The sequence below is a fragment of the Drosophila willistoni genome (genome assembly GCF_018902025.1).
Source record: "Drosophila willistoni isolate 14030-0811.24 chromosome XL unlocalized genomic scaffold, UCI_dwil_1.1 Seg141, whole genome shotgun sequence".
Lineage (NCBI taxonomy): Eukaryota > Metazoa > Arthropoda > Insecta > Diptera > Drosophilidae > Drosophila > Drosophila willistoni.
This window is the reverse complement of record NW_025814052.1, coordinates 11,849,884-11,872,268: the sequence shown is the minus strand read 5'-3', so window position 1 is coordinate 11,872,268 and position 22,385 is coordinate 11,849,884. Positions and strand designations below refer to the sequence as shown.

The window sequence follows — 22,385 nt, the reverse complement described above, 5'->3', positions numbered from 1 at the left end:
AATGGTGTGGGGGAGGAGGCAGAGGGCCAATTACATGCCCTTCTCTCAGGCCCACAATCTCCCCCATCCATTGAAGCCATTTGCCATTCACACATTTAACTTTGAACCGAAAACATAGGCCCAACCCCAACCACCAGGCATCAGTTAGGCACCCGGCACCCGGCACCAGTCACTAGTCATCAGGCACCAGATCTGGTCCCATTTGATGAATGGGCTGTCTGTCACTTTGATGCCTTGTGGATATTTTGCACCACCACCCCGCAAAACAAAACAACCAACAAACAACAACAACAAACCCTAAACATTAGGCCGGAAAATGGAGCCGACAAGAAAAACCAATGTCAAGTATCAAAATGTGAAACATTTCCGCAATCGCAAACGATGGAACGATCGAACGATCGATCACAAATGTTCAAAACGCCAAATTCTGCGGCCAGCACTTTTATTTAATGGAAAATTTTGTAAAACTTATCTCATTGGGAGTTAATTTCCAGGATCATAAGTGGTAGAGAGAGAGATACATATATATATCGAAATATAGTTTTTTTTATCAAAAATTCTTCGAAATCTGCTTGAAAATGGTCCCCGTGTAGGAAAAGCTTTGCTTGTAGCAATCTATTATATTGGTTACCGTTATCCTGTATATAATCCATATAATAGTAACTGTCATATATAGTTTTTTCTGGATAATCTTCCTAAGAAATTGGTCAATTCGATGTCCTTCAAGCGTCCTTTAAGCATTTTCACTGAGTTCACTTTCCCTTTACTTGACAAACGTTTTGAAAGGCGATTTCGGGAATCGATTGTAAAGTTTGGTTACACTTAACGGTAGCTTTCTTCTAGTCTATTGACAATATATGAGATGTTTCTTATCTGTAGACATCAGCTTATTACTTTTCACATTCGCTAGATGATGGAAACTTTGACTAAGCTCTTTTGCTTGCTGCTAGCCTTCAATGTGGGTTTCGGTGTCATCTTTGGCATCCTGTTGCCATGCATATTCAGTGGGAAAGGAACTGAAACTGGATTGAGGAGTCGGGCAAATGGGTAGAATACTCGTGTGTGTTGTTTAAATTAAGTAAAAACCCATATCATGTTGTCTTCTTCTTCTACATGATGTTTTACCTCTCGTCTTCTTCCAACGTCTAACCTGCTCCTCGTCGCCGTCGTCGTCGTCGTCAACGTCGTCATCCTTCTTTAGTTGGATTTGGCTTTGACTCTGACTCTGACTCAGGGGCTTTTGTGCTTGGGAAATCGCGCTTTGATGGGCGTGGCCCAGTCAGAATCAGAGTTGGAGTTGGCGTTGGAGTCGGAGTCTGTTTAAAGAGGGACAGAGAGAGAGAGAGAGACAGAGAGAGAGGGAGTCTTTTTCTGTCTGTTATGTAATAGCATGTTATGTGTATAACTTTTATTATTATGATTATATTTTTGTTGTTGTTGCTTTTGCTTCAACTACCATGGATTATGTTGGTGTTGTTTGTGTTGTTGTTGTTGTTATTATTGTTGTTGGCAGCAGGGCTCCAGCGAGAACGTGAAAGTCACGTGAGTCATTAAAATGAAATAGCAGCAAAGATCCAAGAATAGTATGGAGTAGGTAGTAGTTCGTTTGTTGGTTGCTTTCCTTGCCAACAAGGGGGAAGGAGGAGGAGAAGCAGGGTTTTGTCGGCAAAAGGCAAACACAGGTGCATCTTGGTTACTGTGTCTATATAAATGTGTGTTCTGTGTGTGTGTGTGTGTGTGTGTGTATATTTATGTGAATGATGCGGTGTTCAACTGCTATAAACAAAGTTGTTCCTGTTGTTATTGCTGCTGTTGCCGATGTTCTTGTGTTGTACTCCGTTTCCTCTTGACTTTTGTCAACGTTAATGTCATATGAGAGATTTTTTTTTGCTTTTCCCGTGCACAAATACTATGTGGAGTCTACGCATAGTCATCATGTTGATGACATTTTCGTTTAATTTAACAAGAAACTAAGGTGACTAATATGCTTAGAGTCCTTTTCTTTTACAAAGGAATCGGAGTTGAGTGCATTTTCAAATTATTTACATTATTCAAAGAAAATATTTGAATCTTTGCATATTTCATAAACGAATTAAATGACTATTTAGTTCATTACAGGTAACAAAAAAGTTTATTTACTCTAATAGGTTTTTTTTTTATCTGTTAAGAGCAAAATGTTTCAATTATTAAATATTATATATGTATTATTAGACAATTTCCACTCAATTTTATCTCAAAATTCGGTGATGATAAAAATGATATTACTGCAAGAAAAATCTTTTATTCCATTTCTTACTTTATTTCCGTTTAAATTGAATTCAATTGATTAATTGTCTATTTTGTTGAATTTATGAATAAAAGAGTTGCCAAAATTTGAACATGTCCAACCAATCGTATCGTTAGAAAATTGTTTGTTAACACTAAGGTGATTATTGGTCAAATGCCTGAGATAATGCTCTTATTTTTGCTTAATTGTAACGAAACACCGACACAAACACACACACACACACACACACACACACACACACACACACACACCGACACACAAAGAAATCACCATCGGACACTAGGCTTTCGTCCTCGGGGTCATTCATTTTGAATGTGTTCCCTTTTGAGGCTATTGTCCAAGTGATTTCCATAGAGTTATATGTATTTTGTATGTTGCTGCATAGTGCATAGGTATACATACATACATATATGTCAATACATATGTACATATACACATTTGTGTGTGAATGAATATGAATATTCTGAATATTCTTGCATTTAGTTATCACTCGATGCAACGGTGCAGCGATGCATTCAACTGAGCTTTGTCGTTGGACACGAGTGATACATATTTGCATGGGGGAAATAAATGTTTACGGTTGAAAAAATCGGAGTAAATCCGTAAAGCCAATTCTGAAATTGATTTCATTTGAATATTTATGTTGTTTTCACTTAATTTTCAATTTGTTACTTAATTAATAATTTAATGTATATACACATACTGACTTGTTGACCAAATGGCCACCAAAATGGACAGCCAACTGACCAATGGCCAATAGCAATTTTTGCCGCTCAGCCGGTTCAACATGAAGACGACAGCAAACAAAGGCAACTGGCATCAAACTAACGGCAAAATTGTTGCCAGTTGTCATGGCCACTAATTGATAATAAAAAGAAACCAACAAACAAGCACACACAACACACAGTAAATAATAAAAATTAATATTAAAAATTACAAACGACAGGCAAGGGATGACAGAGAGAGAGAGAGAGAGAGAGAGAGAGAGAGAGGGGCAAAAAAAAGATGGTCATAATTCCGACCATTTGGGAATTGAGTTGGAAAATTTATTTGGGCCTTCTAAATGGAATAAATGTATCTTCATCACGGCCTGTCCACCTGCCACCCCCGCACAAAAAATGGGTTAGTGTCACGTGGCAGGGACCAAACGTTTTTCCACCACTACTGCAAATGGCACCTGGCCTAAAAGGTTCTCTCCACACTATAAATGTAGTTAGCTAGCGTTGCCTTTCTTCACTCGCTCCTCTCAGAGAGTTCTTTAACTCGCTACATATCGATATACAGTTGGCTAAATTTAATTTAGTTTAGAGTTAAGTTGTCTCTAGTTATGAACTCGTTAAGGCTAAAAGTACTTATCGTTACTCGCTACTTATTTGCTCTAGTTGACTTTAGTTATGAACTCGCTGGAACTTGATGTAGTTTGCGTTACTCAATACTAGTTACTCGCTACTTATTTGTTCTAGTTGACATTAGTTATAAACTCGCCGAAACATAAAGTAGCTTGCATTACTCGCTACTTTTAATATACATTTACCTTTAACTTAAAAGAATTAGCCGTTTTGGACTCGCCATGTTTTCAGTGTTAGTTTTTCGCCATCTGCTCGAACTTGCAAAGGATTGCATGGCATTTTCTTTATTATTTTCTCTCGTTTTAGCTCTCAACATTTCGTTCTTTCTCTCTCCCTCTCTCTTTCTCTTTCCATCACTCTATAAATTCTATAAATTATTATGAATTTTTTTTGTTGGCATGTTGCATGCCTTGGACATCGTTTTGGGTTTCTTCCTTTGGCTTTTTCCCATTTTAATGTCCGGGAATTTGTGTCAAGTGCGTGCATTTTTGTGGATATTTTCAGTTTTTGTCAGATCAGCGCCTAATTTACTGGCAAGACCAGAACACATTTTTGTGCGTTTTTTTCCTTGCTTTCGTTTAGCGTTGGACACGACAATGGGAGTTAAATGGCAAGTGGATGAGTGGGTGGTAGGTGGTGGGGGTGGGGGTTGCTTGTTGGTTTTCTTGCTAAGGAGTCACGTTGGCCATGCTTTATTATTAATATTATTATTTTATTACTTAACCTTGTTCTCTTGCTGCTCGTTTTCTAATTAATGCTTTTTCTTTTGGCCGTATTCAATTCTTGGGCCATTAAATGCCATTAAAATTATGGCCAAAAGGAAAAGCCAGAGACGCGTGGCTGAAAAGAAGAAGGTTCCCGGCTGTCGTCTTAACCGGAAATATTTCTTACATATTTTCCAGCCAAAAAAGAAAAGGAAAGAAAAGAAAACTAAAAGAAGGACAGAAGGGAGAATTATTAATTATTTCACATTTCCGGCATAGTCTTCTGGGCCAAAAAAAAGGGAATTGCATTAGAAACCATAAGGGAGAGAAGGGTAAAGGACTTAAAAAAGATTTATTCAAGTTGCTACTGAAAATGATTTGCCTCAGATCGCTTGTGGATCGATTTCAGTTTCGATTTTCATATCATTTAATGATGTTTTTTCTTCTCCTCTCCATTTTTTGCAGCACTATGTGGCATATTCAGCCAGATGCGACAATGCAGCAGGAGCAGCCACTGATTAAAGGGTACATTCGCAAATAGACAGGGAAACGTCAAATCGACGATAAAGCGAGAAAGCGGGAAGAGAAAAACCAAAGCAAATAAAGCAAAAAGTAGACAAAACTAAAGAAATTGTGCAAAGGCAGCGATTTAAATGAAACTGCTGCAGCGTTCACAAACTTATTAGTGAAATGCACAAAGTCAACAAACGACGACAGTAGCAACAACAACAACAAGAGAATCAGAAGCAGAATCGGCACTAACAAGTGTCAACAGGAGATGCAGGAGACGAAGGTGAAGACGGAGATATCGGGGAGTGCACAAAAACAACAAGGCAAACGTCAAAACATGCAGCTGCAGAGGAACAATCAGAGTCAGCAGCAGCAGCAGCAGCAACAACAACAAGGATGCCAAATGGAACTAGAGAAATGGAAATGGCAAGGAGCAAAAGCAGAAGAACAGGAAATGGAACACAAACACGAATTTCGACGAGACCAAGAACAACATCGACGAAACTGCAATAATGTTGCCAAAGTTGAAGTCGGAATGCGATTCGAAAAGCATGTCCTGTGGCTAATGCTACTGCTGACCACAGCAGCAGCAGCAGCAGCAGCAACAGCAACACCAACACCAACGACACCTTCAGTCAGAATTGCACGCTCACCGCTGAACGACGGATACAAGAGCTTGGGCATGGGCATGGGCATGGGCATGGGCATGGGTCTAGGACTCAGTCTCAATCCTAGTCACATCTCGAATACCAAGGGCAATACGCGCGAGTCCTTGCTCTACGGTGAATCTGGTCGTTCTGGCAGCAGTGGTAGCAGCAGCAGCAGCAAAAGCAACAGCAACATTGCCGGCAGCAGCAACATCATCTCAAACAGAGCTATATCGTCAGGTGGTGGTGGAGGAGGACCAGGCAATGGTGGCATCGAGTGCCCCAGCTTTGATGATAGCTCTGCCTGTCCATGCTACAAATTTGAGGATGGTAAGTGCAAAATGGTCGAGCGAACTAATTAAGACGCATCAAGGCAGTGTCAAGTTTATTGCATCCAGGCACGATAACAAATCGTAGTATACCTTAGAATCGACGCATGGACAGAGCAGGAGGTGTTGATGATGACCATGAAGATGGCCAAAGTGGCCCAGTCCAAGCCACATGATGCACTTATGTGCCAAGAAAATTTGTTTACTTTGACACAGTGAGAAAGCTGAACTAAATAGTCAACTTAGGAACAGTGGTTGAAGTTGCATTTGCCAGCAGAGAATTTCACTTCATTTCAAGTGACACAATGAATTTGATTTAAATGACATTACTTGAATGAATATTTGTACTTGCCCATCGATTGGTAGCTAAAAATATTTGTAGTTATTTTCGATTCAATTTATATTGAAGAGCTCTGCTTTGTGCAGAGAACATTGCTGATTCATTATTCATCTCACATGCACTATAGCTGTTGGGACCGACTGTAATTTCTGGACAACATTATTGTTATTATCGTAATCGTACGCCTGCTCACATTTCGCAAAATAAATGCATGCAAATTTTCTAACCCATAATGCCGTGTTATTGTCCTTTCATTCCTTTCTCGATTCTGTGTCTCCTATTTGTTGGTCCGTTTACGTGCTGTGCGTGGGTGGGTGGTTAGGGGGCGTGTCAAACGACATGTTGTTGATATCGACCATAGAATGGTTGGCTTCATTCTGTTTGTGCAGCCCGATAACAACATATTGAGCAACTGAAGCGATATTAACTAATAGACAAGAAGAATGAATGGCCTCACACACACACACACACACACACACACACACACATAATCATTAAATGTAAATACATATATGTTTCTCTCTAATCGCTTAGGACTCTTTCTGGAGTGTCCTGGAACAACAGCTCTGTCGTTGCGCTCTACTCTGGAACGGATTTCGGCACCAATTCATTCACTTTCCATATATGATTTTGATCGCTCTGTGACGTCACTTTCGCAGGATGTCTTCCAGCCGGGCGTTCATATTAGGCACTTGCAATTCTCTCATTCCCATCTGGAGGCTCTCAAGGATAATAGCTTGAAGAATGTTCGTTCTACACTTGAAACGCTGAGCATTGTCAATGGCAAATTGACGCAGGTGAGTCTATTACCACAGTCCAGTGAGTTGTGCTGCCTACTTTTAGGCATGACCATTAAATTGAAATAATTGCCGCAGGAAAATCAAAAAAAAAGAATTGACAAATTGCATTAAACAGCTGAGAGCGGCCAAAGCGCCCACTCAAATCGCTTGTTGTTGTTGTTGGGAGTTTACTGGTGGGGTTAATGGTGGTGCAGCTAATTAGCCTGTCGACAGGATGCCAGGATGCCAGGATGCCAGCATACGGCAACAGCTCGCAATATAATGTTAAACAAAGTTGGGCAACCGAAAAAATGCAAATGGCTTTCTAAGCCATTAAATTTTTGGGCGAAACAGCCGCCGCATCGCAAAACGCCAAACGGCGCCGCCGGCAGCCATAAAAAGTAATTTGCCGCCGCGAAATAACAAACGAGCCAAAGCCAAAAACAATTGCGTTCAATAAAATAATTTCGCAGGCGTCGAGCACGCCCGAGAGCGCAGTCCGCAAACCAAACGAACGTACAGCAACAAAAAAAAAAGCGTCCAGCCGGAAATTTTGCCTGACAACGAACGACGCGACGGGGGAAGTTGCTGGGGGACGCGTATTAGAAGCAGAATGTTTTCAAATGTTGAATGAACAGAAGACCCAAATAAAAAACACACACTCACACACACACACACACCAATCGCAAACTGAAAAAAGGTACCCATATCATAAACAAATCAAAATTTCATTTGAAATTTCATTACGAAAATTGAAAAAATTAAAAAAAAAAAACACGAAATCACAAAACAAAAGGTAATAGGTGCTACGCTTAAAGCGATTTTATGTTTGGAAATTTATTTCGTTTTTAGGCCAAACATTTCTAAAAATTATTAGGCAAATGGCTTAAATAGATAAGAAAAACCCTTTGGATGCTTGATTGCCTATTCACACGTTTTTGCCATGTGCAAAGTAGATTCTATATAAAAATTACTTGCATACTTTTGGGCTTGGGCTTATTATGCATTTGATTTGAGGTTTTTTTGAATATAATCAATATTATGGAGTTTTTCTTGTTAGATATATATAATATTTCATTCCAAACTTCATTATCCTGAACTTCTGTTTTTATACCCTTGCAGAGGGTATTATAAAATTGGTCAGATGTTTGTAACGCATAGAAGGAGACGTTTCCGACCCCATAAAGTATATATATTCTTGATCAGCATGAGAAGCTGAGTTGATATAGCCATGTCCGTCTGTCCGTCTGTCCGTCCGTCCGTCCGTCTGTGCGAATGCGTTTTACTCAGCCGTCTTAAGAGCTATCGGGCTGAAATTTTTTTCGGTGTTTTTTATTACCCGGGATAAATAAAGTATGAAAACCATCAGGATCGGACCACTATATCATATAGCTCACGAAGAACTAGAAGAAACATTTTCATTAAAATCGGAGTATGCTATGAAATTTTCATATGTGATTGTAAAATATTTGTAAAATAGATAATAAAATTGTTTTGTTTGTATATTGATGAATTGAGTTGCAGAAAACAAATTTTGAACATGTAAAATTATTATTACCAAGGACTGCAAGGGTATATAAACTTCGGCATAGCCGATGTTAGCTTCTTTGATATTTTTTGTAATGATATTGTTTGAAAGTTTCTTTGTATGTAGATTTCGTTTATTATTAAAAATTTGATTTAAAGTTTTGAGTTAAATTATCTACATATTCATTGGGCTACTACATTTATGCAGTGACAGTTGGTGTCCGAGTTGGAGTTACTGGTGGTGCAAGAGTTGGAGTTACTGGGTCACGAGTTGGAGTCACTGTTGCACGAGTTGGAGTTACTGGTGCACGGCTTGGAGTTACTGGTGCACGGCTTGGAGTTACAGGCGCACGGCTTGGAGTTACAGGTGCACGAGTTGGAGTTACCGGTGAACGAGTTGGAGTTCTTGGCTCTATAGTAATAATAGGAATATTTAAGCAAGCATGTGGCTTATCACCCAAGGTCAATTTGCCACAGCGACGTCTATCAGTGCGCAGCCAGTCTACAATAGAGAAGGGAAAGACCCGAATTAGTTGACATTTTCAAGACACACCTTTTTCACAAGAGTCAGATGGATGGATGCTTACTGTTGCGTGGCCTGGCGTGGCAGTTTTGATTGCGCAATTGGCATCTGTTGGCCAACACCTTGCATTCGCGATTATTGCGGGTCCTCACACAGATATGCTGGCTGGCAGGAGTCTGTTTGCAGACCACTGGCCGAGGCGGGCATGCCCTGTAGCATGGACGCCTGTGAGAACCGCCCACACCGCGCACTGTGCGGCACTCGCCATCCCGGACATGGACAACTCCCACATTGATACGTTGACGATTTGACTCCAGGAGCTCGCAAATGTTGTTGTAGCGTTGGCACTGGCCTTGAGGATTACGTCCACAGACACGAGGACTGCCCCGAATACACACACTAGGCAAGACGCAGCGCGGTGGAGTGGCAGTTGGTCTAGTGGTCGCATTGACCATGATGAAGGACATAAGGACAAGTCCTGCAGAGCCAAAAAAAAAAAAATTACATTTTATAACCCCCTCCCTCGCTTCTTATAATCTTGGGGACTTACCAAAGACCAAAGTCAGTTGGGTGTTCATGATATTGCTGAGTTGCTTGGAAGGTTGGTTACTTAGTTGATTGATTGCTGCGTTGTGCTATGATTTTTACAGAACTCCCAACGTTTTATATAGTCATCAACTGCTGCTGCTGCTTGTGCTGACTTTTCAAAAAGTGAAAACAATGCAAATGCAATTCTGAATTCATGTTTATCCACACGACACTTCTCGTGGATATTTGTATTATTATTAATATTATTGTTTTATTTCTGCAAAGATATTGAACTTTTGTTTTCGAAACTTGAATTTTCCATATGTTCGAAATTTAACCAGAAGTTTTATAGTTAAGGAAGCAAAATAATTGGTAAAAGTGAAAGAATTCTAGATGTTTTTACTAACAAATGTTGAACCAAAGAAATTACTTTCAAATATTACAAAAAGGAAAGGAAATCGATTAATAACATAAATGATTTTATCGAGAGATCTTAAGACCAAGAGAGTTCAAAAAAAAACATAGAGTACATATTTTTTTGTGCTCTTTTAGTCAAACTTCTTAATAGTTTTAGGGGTTTCTTAGAAATTCTGGAAAGTTTTGTTTAGTTTCTATCTATTTAGTCTTTATAAGTTAAATCTTCTAAGATTTATTAGAGAATTCAAAACATATTTTTGGGGTGTTTTTTAATGTTTTTCGTTTTTTGTTAAATTCTGATTGTTTGCTATATATAGAAAAAAAATGCTGGCTGGAATATTCTGTTGTTTCCTAGAATAATGGTTTTATATTGAATGGCAAAATAAAACATATGTTTTCTCCAGACACAATACAAAGTCGATTGGAGGATCGAAAATCGTATTATAAATAGTCCAGTTTATGATGATATGAAGACATCGGCTCATCAGCTTTATACGATTGAACAACTCTCTTCAATTCCCCAAGAGATCGGCAACTGCAACTTACTGCAAATATGTCAAAACTTAGCATTTGTCTGTTCCTTGTTGTTTTGGTGGCTGTGGCCATTGAGGCTAGCGGCGATAGGCGTCCCTGCGTGGGTCGCTGCAACATCAAGGATTTGGGTAGCACACGTACCGTCTGCATTCGGGATCGTCGCACGAACACTTGCACCAAATTGCGTTCCTGCCGTTTGAGGGAGAAGAACTGTGAGCGCCGAGATCTCGGCCTGGAGCCCCTAAGGGAGAGCTGCGCCACCCGTTGCCGCAACATTCTCGGTGGCAGTGGATCCAGTGGACAATGTGCCCCGAAATTGCGTCGCCAGACAACCAAATCGCCCTGGTCTGGTGGCAAGCGTTTACGCGATTGCGCCTACCGCCGTTGCGTGGACATTGAGAAGAGACCCGGCTGCTGGAGGAACAGGGATAACGGTTGCGTTGTCCTGACCCGCTGTGAGGCACAGCGCAGGAACTGCAATCGCGATCCTCAGGATCAGTGGCAGCGCGCCAGCGATTGGCGTTGCGCCGGCAATGTACAAGGCGGTGGAGTGCGTCAATGCCGCCGCAGGGTTATTAAGAAGGACTAATCAGGATCAGGCCCCAGACCCCAGCTGCAAATTCTACCTAAAGCCATTTCCATTTGGTTGGTTTCCACATCTCAGCTCAGCTTGGCTCAGCTTTTCTTCGTTTTTTTTCTTTCTGTTTTGTTTATTCTCCTCTCTGGCCTTTGAAATTCAAAATGTCTATAAATATTTCATAATGTGCCAACAATAAAAATAAATATCATTTTATGGCAGCCATTTCTTTGTTCTGCTTTTCTACTTCTCTTCGAGTTGGTCATAAATTGTTTTTCTGCTTTTTTTTTGTATTTTTTCTCATTTTTTTTTTTTCATTTTTTTTCCGCTGCTGTTGCAGCAAGGCGCCAAACGGCGACAAGGACTCTGCCCCGGACTTTGCTGGGTTCAATAAATTAAAATCGAATGCCATAAATTTCCATGTCAGTACATTAATTAAAAGGCCGTAATATTGTATTTACGTACGTACATACATAGCTTAAGTCCAGGTCAGGTGACCCCAAACCCAACTTTAGCCTCACGCTCTCTCTCTCTTCCCCTCTCCGTCCAACGACAACAGTATCCTGCCACTGGCTCTGGCTCTGCCTCTGCCTGCTCCAGCTACTCCCGCTCTCGTCCATATCCTGTCACAGTTGTAGCGGAAATTTTGTAAATCTGCGCAATTAAAATTGAAATTGCGAGCGACAATTTCTTATTTTAAATTAATTCATAAAAAACTGTATACTTAAACCGATGCTCCATCTCTTTCCCTTGTTTGTTTTACTTACTGCCTTTTTCCAATGTTCAAAAAGACATATGAACAAGCAATTATCGCAATTCCAATATTCCCAATGTCCGTAAATGTCAATGCCCTAGAGATGTATAAAGGGAAACGATGCTTATATTTGTTAAGTTCTCATAATATTCGAGATTAATTTTAAGCTTTATTTTCTTAGTGAAAATAAAAAAAATAAAAAAGAAATGGCAATACTTTTGTGGCCAATTTTAGCTGACTTCCATCTGGTCACATTATTTTTACTCGAGCTGCTCGTGCTCCATCAAGTAGACATTGATTTTACCTCAGAGCATAATTTAATACAGTTGGATTCAAAGTAGAACATTCGAAATCCATTCGCAAGCTAACTCCGTAGCGTGCACAACAAAAAAACTAAAAGTTGAAAAGATTTCTAATATAATTAAATTTTCTTTTTAATTAAAAATTTTGTTCGGGTTTTTGAGAGCGAAAAAAAAAATAAAAAAAAACGGAGAAAAATGCCTAAAATCAAAAGCAAGGACGAGCCGCCAGTTAAGAAATCCCGCACGGAGAAGAAGAAGAAAGAGAACTTGCCGAAAGCCAAGGTCCAAGCTCCAATCAGAACCAGCCACAAAAAGGAGACTACCCTGCTAAAGCATAAACTAAAGGTGGTGGCCAGCAGCAGTGAATCCTCCACCGATGGCAGCAGCTATTCCAGTGATTCCAGTGAATCATCCAGCTTGGACTCATCATCCTATTCCAGTGACGAAGCCGAGGCCGAGGCCGAAGATCCCAGCCCCCAAGGACGGAAGAAGGGTTCGTCAAAGATGAAAGCCAGGCACGAATCGTCCTATGGTGAAGCTGTTTCGAGGCTAAGCTCAATGAACGGCTGCTCCAAAAGGAAGGTAACCGCCCAGACCGTGGGCTTAAAGCCTGTTGGTCGCAGCTGTTCTGCTTCCGCAGTGAAATCGAACACAAATCAAAAGTCCAATCAAACGAAACAGAAGGATAGCAAAGACAAGGGTAAAGAGGTCGAGAAGGAAAAAGAAAAGGAAAAGGACAAAGAGAAGGATAACGACAAGGAGAAGGATAAGGAGAAGGAGAAGGATAAGGAGAAGGAGAAGGATAAGGAGAAAGTTAAGAGTAAGGAGAAAGAGAAAGAGAAGGATGGAGAAAAGGAGAAAATCAAAGATCAGAGCAGAAGCCAGAGCCAGTCAAAGCTGATTAATGTCACCCACAAGACACGTTGTGTCCGTCGTGGTCCGACTACTCCCCCCGATCCGAAAGATTCGCAGGCCGCCAATATTGATGGTAAATCACGCAAACATAACCATCAGACGACCAAGGATGGATCATCCACCCGTCGCAGTCACACACGCAGCTTGAGTCGCGGCTATTCCCCGAAGCGCTTCAATCAACGTTCCCACAACAATCGCCAGAATACATCCAATGTGCGATTGCATATCAAGGGACTAACACGACAGGTGACCAAGCAGCATATTGTTGAGATTTTCGGCCACTTTGGTGTGCTGACCAATGTCGATTTTCCTATGGATCGCTATCAAGGACGCATGGGACGTGGCTATGCATTTGTCGAGTACGCCTCTCCCCAGGATTGTGAATGCGCCCTGAAGCACATGAACGGCGGCCAGATTGATGACAAGACTGTAATCGTCTCACCATTCCAAGAGAAAATGTTGCGTGCCCCATGGCGTCAGGGTCGCCGCTTCACTCCGAGCCGTCGGCGCTTTATCCGCTCGCGTTCGGGTGAACGCCGGAATAGACGTAGCTCTTCACGCCACTCATCTTGTTCCGAAAGCCGTTCCCGTTCATGTTCCGGACCACGTTACGATGACTACAGACGTCGCCGTTCAAATTCCTAAATGATTCATTGTTTTTTCTGCATTTCCAACTGGCATTACGTGTATTCCATTAAATTAAATAATAATCAAAGATGCCCCCGTCAGAAATATGTATGATTGCTGTTATTTATAATTTGCCATACCCAAAAGTATATACATACATGCGTAGACTTATATTCATTCATTCATTCAGCTGATCAGCCAAGTCAATATCATAGTTGTTTATTTTAATCGACAACAACTGCTGTCCCCTTTCACCTGCCATTTACGATCTGGTTGGAAACAGGTGAGCAAATAAACTTTCCACACACACAGCCAGGAACACTTTTAATGCACACAACTTGTTGTTTCACTTATCTTCAAGTTGAATGCAATATTGTTTTATAGCCCAGGGACAAGACTATCGCATAATGGCCACACTTAATTACAACAATAGCACAAATATTTTGTATAAACTTACATTTATTGGAGTATAAACAAGTTGAGTTAGTTAAGCATAAAGCTATTTATATTTAGTGATAAAGTAAAAAGCAAAACTTTGATTGACTGGGCCAGGCCAAGTTGGCTAACACTTAACCAGCTAACCAGATGTTTGCCAAAGGCAACATGGAAAGATAATGCTGATGAAGCGATAATTTTCAACAGGTGTGGGATGGGATGGGTATGGCAATTGGTGAAGAGTTTACTCCATTCACATGCCAAAGCTGAGTAAATAAAGGCAATAAACTAACTTTATCCAGTGTTGGGTATTTAGTTTTTAACTTTCATAGCCAGACGGATGATAGAACTTTGAAACTTTTTCATCTGCAAGATGAATTCATGTGCGAGACATGTGAAAATGCATTTAATTGCAAATCAAAATACTATTAAAAGCATTGTTTTTTATTCTAGTTCCACACTAAAACTGGTTGGGGATTACAACTAGAAGAAGTTGAAAAAAAACCTTTGGAAATTCTAGAAATTTCCATCAGTCGAATAGATGGGTGGAATAATTTTGAAATATTAATTATTTTCGAAACCTTCTTGAAATCATATTGATAATATTTCAATAATTTTGTCCTCTCATTGCAGCTTCCATCGCGAGCTTTAAGTTCTTTGCAGAAATTATCGGCTCTGGACTTTGATTACAATGAGATTGTTCGTGTTGAGGATTATAGTTTCTATGGACTGCGTCTGTCGAAATTGAATTTGAAGGGGAATCGCTTGCAGGGGATACCGGAGAATGGATTTGCCGGATTGGAGGAATGTTTGCAGGAGATTGATATTTCAGAGAATGGCTTGCGCACATTTCCCATGATGGCTTTGCGTAAATTGGATCATTTGCGTATATTGCGGGTATCGAACAATAGGATTGGAACCTTTTTCGGCGACATTCAACTGGCCACGAACAATGCCTCGGCCATTGATGCGGCGGCTAGTATATTGCACTTGCCGTCCCTGATCATATTGGATCTCAGTTCGAATCTGTTCAGTGAGATATGTCAAGATTGCTTTCGCACGTTCCCCAAGCTGAAGACTTTGTCGTTCTATGCAAATCAAATTGAGATTGTCCAACCGGAGGCATTCATAAGTTTGAAGGAGTTAATATCGCTGGATATGTCGCATAATCGCATCAGTATATTGGAGGCCAAAGTGTTTGAGTCAAACAAGCGATTGCAAACGGTGGACTTGAGTCACAATCATATACACAGCATTAGTGGCGTCTTCTCGAATCTGCCCGAGCTGAGGGAAGTCTTTCTGTCCGAGAATAACATTTTAGAGCTGCCAGCCGATGCGTTTACGAACTCAACAAATGTCGATGTCATTTACCTGGAATCGAATGCCATTTCGCACATCGATCCTAATGTATTCAGTACACTGATCAATCTGGATCATTTGTATTTGCGTTCGAATTTCATTCCATTGGTGCCAGTGACTCTCTTTGATAAATGCACACGATTATCCTCACTGTCCTTGGACAACAATGAGATTCAGGATTTGGAAATTGGAATGTTTCGCAAATTGGAACAATTGCGAGAGGTGCGCTTGCACAATAATCGCATAAGACGAGTGCGCAAAGGTGTCTTTGAGCCGTTGTCGGGCCTGCAAGAGTTGCATATACAGAAGAATAATATTGAGGATATCGAGCCGGGGGCATTTCACACATTAACCCACATGCAGCATATCAATTTGCAGGACAATCAACTGACCGTGCTCGAGGATATATTCCCAGAGCAGAATACCTCGTCACTGTTGTCCATACAACTCGAATCGAACTATCTGAATCGCATACATCAGCGGACTTTTCGTCAGCAGCAACGCATTCAGATAATGTGGATGCGAGATAATCAATTGCTGAAAATCGAACGATCGATGTTTGTCGATACACCGCAGCTGGGTCGATTGTATTTGAGTGAAAATCGCATACGTGATATCGAAAAGGACACATTTGGCAATTTGAAACTTTTAAAGTTTCTCGACTTAAGTAGCAATAATTTGAAACAATTGCGACGTGATTACTTTGCAGCGTTGGAAAACCTTGAGGAGTTGAGCTTATCGAACAATAATATAGAGGCAATTGAGGGTTATGCCTTTTCCAATTTGAAGCAACTAAAGAATTTGGATCTATCGAATAATCCTCTGGTCCAGTTGACCCGCGACATATTTCTCGAAGAGTTGCCGGTCATTTCGTTGAATTTGGGCAACACTTCGTTAAAGAAATTGGAACAGCATACATTCAAATCGCTGCAGAATCTCAACGAACTCAATTTGGAACGTAATAAATTGAATCCGGCCGATATACAGAAACTGGATGTGCCCAGTTTGCGTCGCCTGCACTTGTCGCATAATAATTTCAGTCATGTGCTCGTTCATGGTGGCAATGGTATGGGCAATAATGGGTTAACAGCTGGCATAATGGCTGGCATGTTCGATCGTCTGCGTTCATTGCAACAGCTAACAATGGCCAATTGCAGTCTGAGCCATATACCCGATCAGTTATTCGCCAAAAACACAAATCTCGTAAGTCTCAATTTGTGTGACAATCTCTTAACGCAAATGAATCGCAACATATTCAGTGGTCTGAATGTGTTTAAAGAGTTGCGCTTATGCCGCAATTATCTAAGTGAATTCCCACACATTGCTCTCTATAATCTAAGCACATTGGAGAGTTTGGACTTGGCACGCAATCAGTTGAGTTCGATTGATTTCTTCAAATTGAGCGGCACTCTGAATTTGCGTCAATTGATATTGAAGGAGAATAAAATAAATTCGCTTAGCGGTTTCAATGCAGTCAATCTAACCCAACTGGACAATGTGGACTTAAGTGGAAATCTTTTATTATCGCTTCCCGCGAATTTTCTACGTCACTCGATTAATTTACAGCGTGTCGATTTGTCTAGTAATCGCTTCCTGCAGATACCAAGTTCGGCATTATCCGATGTCTCTATACCACGTCTCTCGTGGCTTAATTTGACCGGTAATCCCATCAATAAGATCTATACCGTCAAAGAGGAGCGTTATCCGTACTTGAAAGAGCTTTACATTTGTCAGACGAATCTATCGATATTGACCTCAAAGGACTTTGAGGCATTTCAGGCTTTGCAGCATTTACATTTGGTTAATAATCGCATTACACGCATCTCGCCGGGAGCTTTCAGGTCGCTCACGAATCTCCTGACCCTGGATATTAGTGTAAATGAGATGGAAATGCTACCCAAAGAGCGTTTGCAGGGATTGCGTCTGCTGCGAATGTTGAATATCTCACATAACACATTGAAGGACTTGGAGGAGTTTAGCACCGATTTGGCCCAAATGCAGATACTCGACTTGAGTTTCAATCAATTGGATCGCATCACCAAAAAGACTTTCCGTAATCTCCATGGACTGGTCGAGCTAAAACTCATGGGTAATCGCATGACTGTGTTATCCAATGATGCGTTTCGCTTTTTGAGGAAACTTCATGTATTGGATTTGCGTAAAAACTATTTTGAGCTGGTACCGTTAGAGCCCCTACGGCCGTTGGAAACTAATCTCCGTACTCTCAAACTAGAAGGTGAGCAAAAGCCCCAACAGACAAAAAAAAGGGCAAAACCAAAGCTAACTCGATTAGTTCACCTCTTCACAATGTATCCTGTTTTTGGGTTTGCTTTTTTTTTTTTTTATTTTGCAGAAAATCCACTGCATTGCAGTTGTGATGCCCAAAAGCTCTGGGAATGGCTGAGGGATCATCGCAAATGGTCACTGACAACGTCGACCAGCGGCGGCACAGATGGCGGCATTAATTACCTTAGGTGCGAACATCCGACAGAGCTGCGCGGCAAGGTGTTTGGCCGCATGGAGCCGCAGCAATTCTGTGATGCCCCATTAATACCCAAAATGGCCATACAGGATATTCAGCCATATTCGGTGGTCGTCTCCTGGCAGAGTCGCGACCATTTGGGCCTCAGTGGATTTGAAATTGTTTACCATGCCACAGGCGATGGCCTGCCAACAGGGCCAATGGACCGTGACAGGCTGCGCCATGGAGCGAATGTGAATCTTGGCATTTTGGACGAACCAGATGAAGTGACCCTGCATCTTGATCAGGATGATGAAATGAGGGACGGCCGCGATGATGATAGAGAGCGTGATAGAGAACGTGCGCCTCTAGCCACAGATGAGGTGAGAGTTGTTTAATATGCGTAAAGTTGCACCCCCTTTATACTCTCCCCCAGTCATTGCGCCTATATTTAGGCTACGGAATTTGTTTCCACCATTTATAACAAGGGAAGTGGCCAACTGAGGGCGCAGTTTGACCGATCAACGATAAAACGGAAAAACTTTGTTGAATTTTTTGAATAGCCAGCGGCTCAGTTTGCACAGTTATTCAAAAACCAGCGGAAAGCATTTTCAATTTCAAAGAAAATCAAATTAAAAATTTATAAAAATTATTTTGTATTTCCCTTTTTTTCAAATAGAAACTTTGAATCAAAACCATTATTGACTTTAGAAAGTAGAGAAAATAAAACATTTTTTTTGGTTAAAATTTTGGTTTATTTAAAGTTATAACCACTGTGCTTAGCAACAGGATACAAATTTTAATAAAAATGCCCATCGTGGTCGGGGATGATGATGATGATGATGCGTATAACCATCTTAAAACTTGCTTAATTTATTCCACAGATACACGGCAAGCGGCTAAATGGATCGGCCAGCTCGACGAAGCTCACCAAACTGAGTCCCAATACACGCTATCACATCTGTGTCATCGGTACGGGTAATTGGGTTTCAGAGCCCTTGGCCATTGCCCTGCAAAGGTTGCACTCGCCGAACGATACAACCAGGGAGGAGCAGCAACAGCAGCTTTACGATATAGTGGCAGGGGCATCACCCCCATTGCCCGAAATGTATTCACCGTATCAGCATTTGACTGGCCTGGGCGATCAAATGCAGCAGCAACTTGACCAACAGGAATCAATGATGATGATGGAGAACAGCATTCCCGTGTCGGACAGTGTGCTAAGCGAAGTGCTTAAGAACTCTCACATCTCGGCCTGCACGGATGTGCAAACTCTGGACTCAACACCCAGCCTGATTACGGATGAGAATGGCTTGTCCAGCAATGGCTTCATCCATTCGATTCTAACCCGTCGTCTAGGTCTGATTGTCGGCTGCTGTCTGGGCATTATAGTCTTCATTGTCATGATATCGGTCCTCAGTTACGTCAAGTTGAAGAAGCAACGCATCGAGAATGCCAAACGACAGGCGGCTCTACCGCCGGAATATATATCGTATCGCCATTTCTCCATACCGAATGAGGAGCTGACACGCACAGCGGCCAATGCCAACTCGGCGGCAGCAGCAGCAGCGGCTTCGGCTTCCTCCTCCTCGCACATGTCGAGTGTGCCAAGCGGCATCAGTGGCCACATCAGCGGCACCAGCTTGAGCACGGGCACAGGTACTAACACTGGCACCACAACCACAACAGCCACAACGCCCATCGGCGGCGTCAGCATGGGTGTGCCCCTCACCATGGCCATGGCCATGCCCAAGGCATCGGCCGGGAGTCCAATAGTGGGCATTGCGGGCCTTGTGGTGGAACCAAATGGGGAGGCCACAGCCGTTGTAGTGGCTCCCGGCCCAGGCGGAACATCTCCAGCCAACACCAACACCAATGGCCATCACAGCCACCACCATCATGCATCGCATGGACATGGCCATGCCCATCAGCATGGACCGCAGCAGCAGCAGCAGCAGCAACGCCAGAATAATGGAGCAATTGCCGGCTATATGGCCGCTGGTGTTGTACTCAATACAAATCATTTGAGTGTCTGTTAGTTGGTAAATCTTGGCAAGACCTAAACGTAGATATTCCTAAATTCAGCTCAATACTAATAGCAAGATTGAAAATCGAATCGGACACACTTTGACAGACGTTGGAGTTATTGATTTCAAAATGAATCAATTAGTAAATCGAAAGATGCAATGATGATAGTATAATATGTATATCATATGGAAAGACTAAAAGTAAATGTAAACACTGGGTAAGTTCTTGATGATCGTCTATAGTTAGAGTGTTCTTCATTCAGTGTCCATATATAAGTATTATGCTTGGTATGAAAACAATTAAACCAGAGTAAACTAAGAAAACAAAAAAGTGAATGAATCCATCTCCTCTCTAGTATATAATGAATTCAAATTGAAAAAAACACACAAACACACACACACACACACCAATACAAGAAGCTCATTCTTTAGTTAGCATTTGAAAATGGATTAACTCACATCAGACCCGAAAAATACCTGTGATTAAATCATTAAACCAACCAACAGTTAATCCCACTAAATCGCCCAATAGACCAAATGTGGCGACATAGAAAATATTTCTGAATATTTCATAATGTTTGATTTATGGCCAACAAAAAAAAAAAAAACAAAAAACAAAATCACAGAAGCAAATTCATTTGTTTTACCCATTTTTCAATCAAATCGAATTGCATTATATACCCCTAACCCCAAACCCACGCCCCCTTTTAACCCACACAAATGTCTCCTTCAATTCAGTTAATATGCACAGATTTATATATACATATATGTACATGTATATGTATATCGTGTGTGTGTGTGTGTGTGTATATACATACATATATATTCTGCAACTCTCATATTTCATTGGAAACTTTTTGCCAATTGAATGAGACAAAAAACCAAAAACATTTTTATGTTTTTAAATGTGGCCAAAATGGGAAAACAAATGCATTTAATTTACGATAGAAATAAATAGCAAAACAAAAGAGAAAACAACAAAATCTAAAAAAGAGACAGGAAGTGTGTACAACAGAGAGAGAGAAGCAGATATGGAATGCGAATGAAAATGGAAATGGATATTGGATACAAGCAGAAAGAATGAAAATAAAAACTAGGTTAGTGATAATCATCATGAGGCGTCGTTCAACGTTCGTTTAGTTATGACAATTTCAAGTGTAGAGTACACACCCAAACACACACACCCACACACACACACACACACATAAACCAAAGAGAACAATTAACGCCAAAAACCTTCCAAAACTAGCAATGTGTAAATACAAATGTGGAATCAAATCAAAAATATAAACCCCCTAAGCATGTCAGCCATGGCAAAATGCAAATAATATAAATATTAATTATATATGATAAATAACAAAAAAAAACAACAAAAAAAATGGTGGTTTGCCAATAAATCAGAAGATAGAATCAAAAAGAGGAGAAAACATACAAACAAACATTAAAATATTGCAGCTAATATTAAATGGCTAAACTATTCTATAAGGCCATACCAAGCATATAGTATATACCTACCATATAATACATAAATACATGCATACATATATGAAAAACATGCAATACACACACATACACACACACACACACACATATATGGATATAGACAGTGCCAATAAAGTCAAGTAGCATTATTGCCACACCTGTTGAGAATAAAAGCCTTTCTTTTTGGTGCCATCTAATGACCATCTTAACTTGATCTACTAGCAGGTGCTTTTCTCAGAGACTTTTCACCAGTTTTTTCCACAATTTCCAGCAGGTGTTTGCACACTATTTGAGCTCACTGTTTGTATCTATAAAGAAAAACCAAACAAAAACCAAAAAACAAACTTAGATTTAGTCAAACGAAAGTTGTTTTTTTTTTGTCGAGAAGAAATTTTTTTTGTTAGCGGCTAAAGAATACTACGTAAATATTTAATATTAAACAAAATCAAAGAAAAACTTGAGAAAACACAAAAAAAGAAGAGAAAAAAACACAATGCAAGAATTGTAAAGAAATTGCAAGCAAAATGAATGAAAAGGCGAAGAGAAAACATATTACACTAAATTAATTATAATAAATTTAATAAATAAATATAAATTTAATTGTTAGCAAATAAAACAAACGCAAAAACTAAAAAAAAAAAAGAAAACTCAAAGAGTTCCATTTGTAAAATGCATTAAAATAAAATTCCTTAACATTTTTTTTTTGTTTTTTTTGTGTTTTGTTTTTCAAAAAATATTTTAATTATTTTAGTTCTTCCTAGCCTTAGTCTTAATAAATAATAAAATACAATTAGCTATAAAATGAATGACAATGAAAAAAGAAAAAACAATTTTCACTAAAAACACACACACACACACATGCAAAGAAAAGGAGTATACAAAAAAAAAAAAAAAAAAAATAAACAAAAATTAACACACATTTTCCCCAACCACATAGAAAAAATTAGAGGGACTAAGTAATTGGTTAAATCT

The 22,385-nt window shown here is 40.3% G+C and overlaps 3 protein-coding genes across 3 annotated transcripts; 2 read left to right on the top strand and 1 right to left on the bottom strand.

Annotated features, from left to right (window-relative positions):
- The first annotated feature begins 4,232 nt into the window (after positions 1 to 4,232).
- On the top strand, positions 4,233 to 20,733 carry LOC6641307 (chaoptin). The gene is made up of 6 exons (XM_023175363.2): positions 4,233 to 4,265; positions 4,957 to 5,827; positions 6,701 to 6,963; positions 14,718 to 17,679; positions 17,797 to 18,287; positions 18,789 to 20,733. Exons 1-6 carry the CDS (start codon positions 4,233 to 4,235, stop codon positions 19,941 to 19,943), a joined length of 5,775 nt encoding a protein of 1,924 aa, XP_023031131.1. The 3' UTR covers positions 19,944 to 20,733.
- Positions 8,582 to 9,573, bottom strand: LOC6641310. The gene is made up of 3 exons (XM_023175231.2): positions 9,546 to 9,573; positions 9,060 to 9,473; positions 8,582 to 8,974 (listed from the first exon to the last, which is right to left on the bottom strand). Exons 1-3 carry the CDS (start codon positions 9,571 to 9,573, stop codon positions 8,673 to 8,675), a joined length of 744 nt encoding a protein of 247 aa, XP_023030999.1. The 3' UTR covers positions 8,582 to 8,672.
- Positions 10,264 to 11,236, top strand: LOC6641309. The gene has a single exon (XM_002064150.4). It carries the CDS (start codon positions 10,494 to 10,496, stop codon positions 11,061 to 11,063), a length of 570 nt encoding a protein of 189 aa, XP_002064186.1. The 5' UTR covers positions 10,264 to 10,493; the 3' UTR covers positions 11,064 to 11,236.
- Positions 20,734 to 22,385: the final 1,652 nt, after the last annotated feature.

Bases quoted from the DNA above. Each gene is read 5' to 3' on its own strand.
- LOC6641307 (XM_023175363.2), top strand. From the start codon at position 4,233: ATGGGAGTTAAATGGCAAGTGGATGAGTGGGTG. The intron at 4,266-4,956 runs GTAGGTGGTGGG...AGCAAAAAGTAG, and splicing joins GGCAAGTGGATGAGTGGGTG to ACAAAACTAAAGAAATTGTG. The intron at 5,828-6,700 runs GTAAGTGCAAAA...CTAATCGCTTAG, and splicing joins ATGCTACAAATTTGAGGATG to GACTCTTTCTGGAGTGTCCT.
- LOC6641309 (XM_002064150.4), top strand. From the start codon at position 10,494: ATGTCAAAACTTAGCATTTGTCTGTTCCTTGTTGTTTTGGTGGCTGTG.
- LOC6641310 (XM_023175231.2), bottom strand. From the start codon at position 9,573: ATGAACACCCAACTGACTTTGGTCTTTG. The intron at 9,474-9,545 runs GTAAGTCCCCAA...TTGGCTCTGCAG, and splicing joins CCAACTGACTTTGGTCTTTG to GACTTGTCCTTATGTCCTTC. The intron at 8,975-9,059 runs GTAAGCATCCAT...TCTCTATTGTAG, and splicing joins CCACGCCAGGCCACGCAACA to ACTGGCTGCGCACTGATAGA.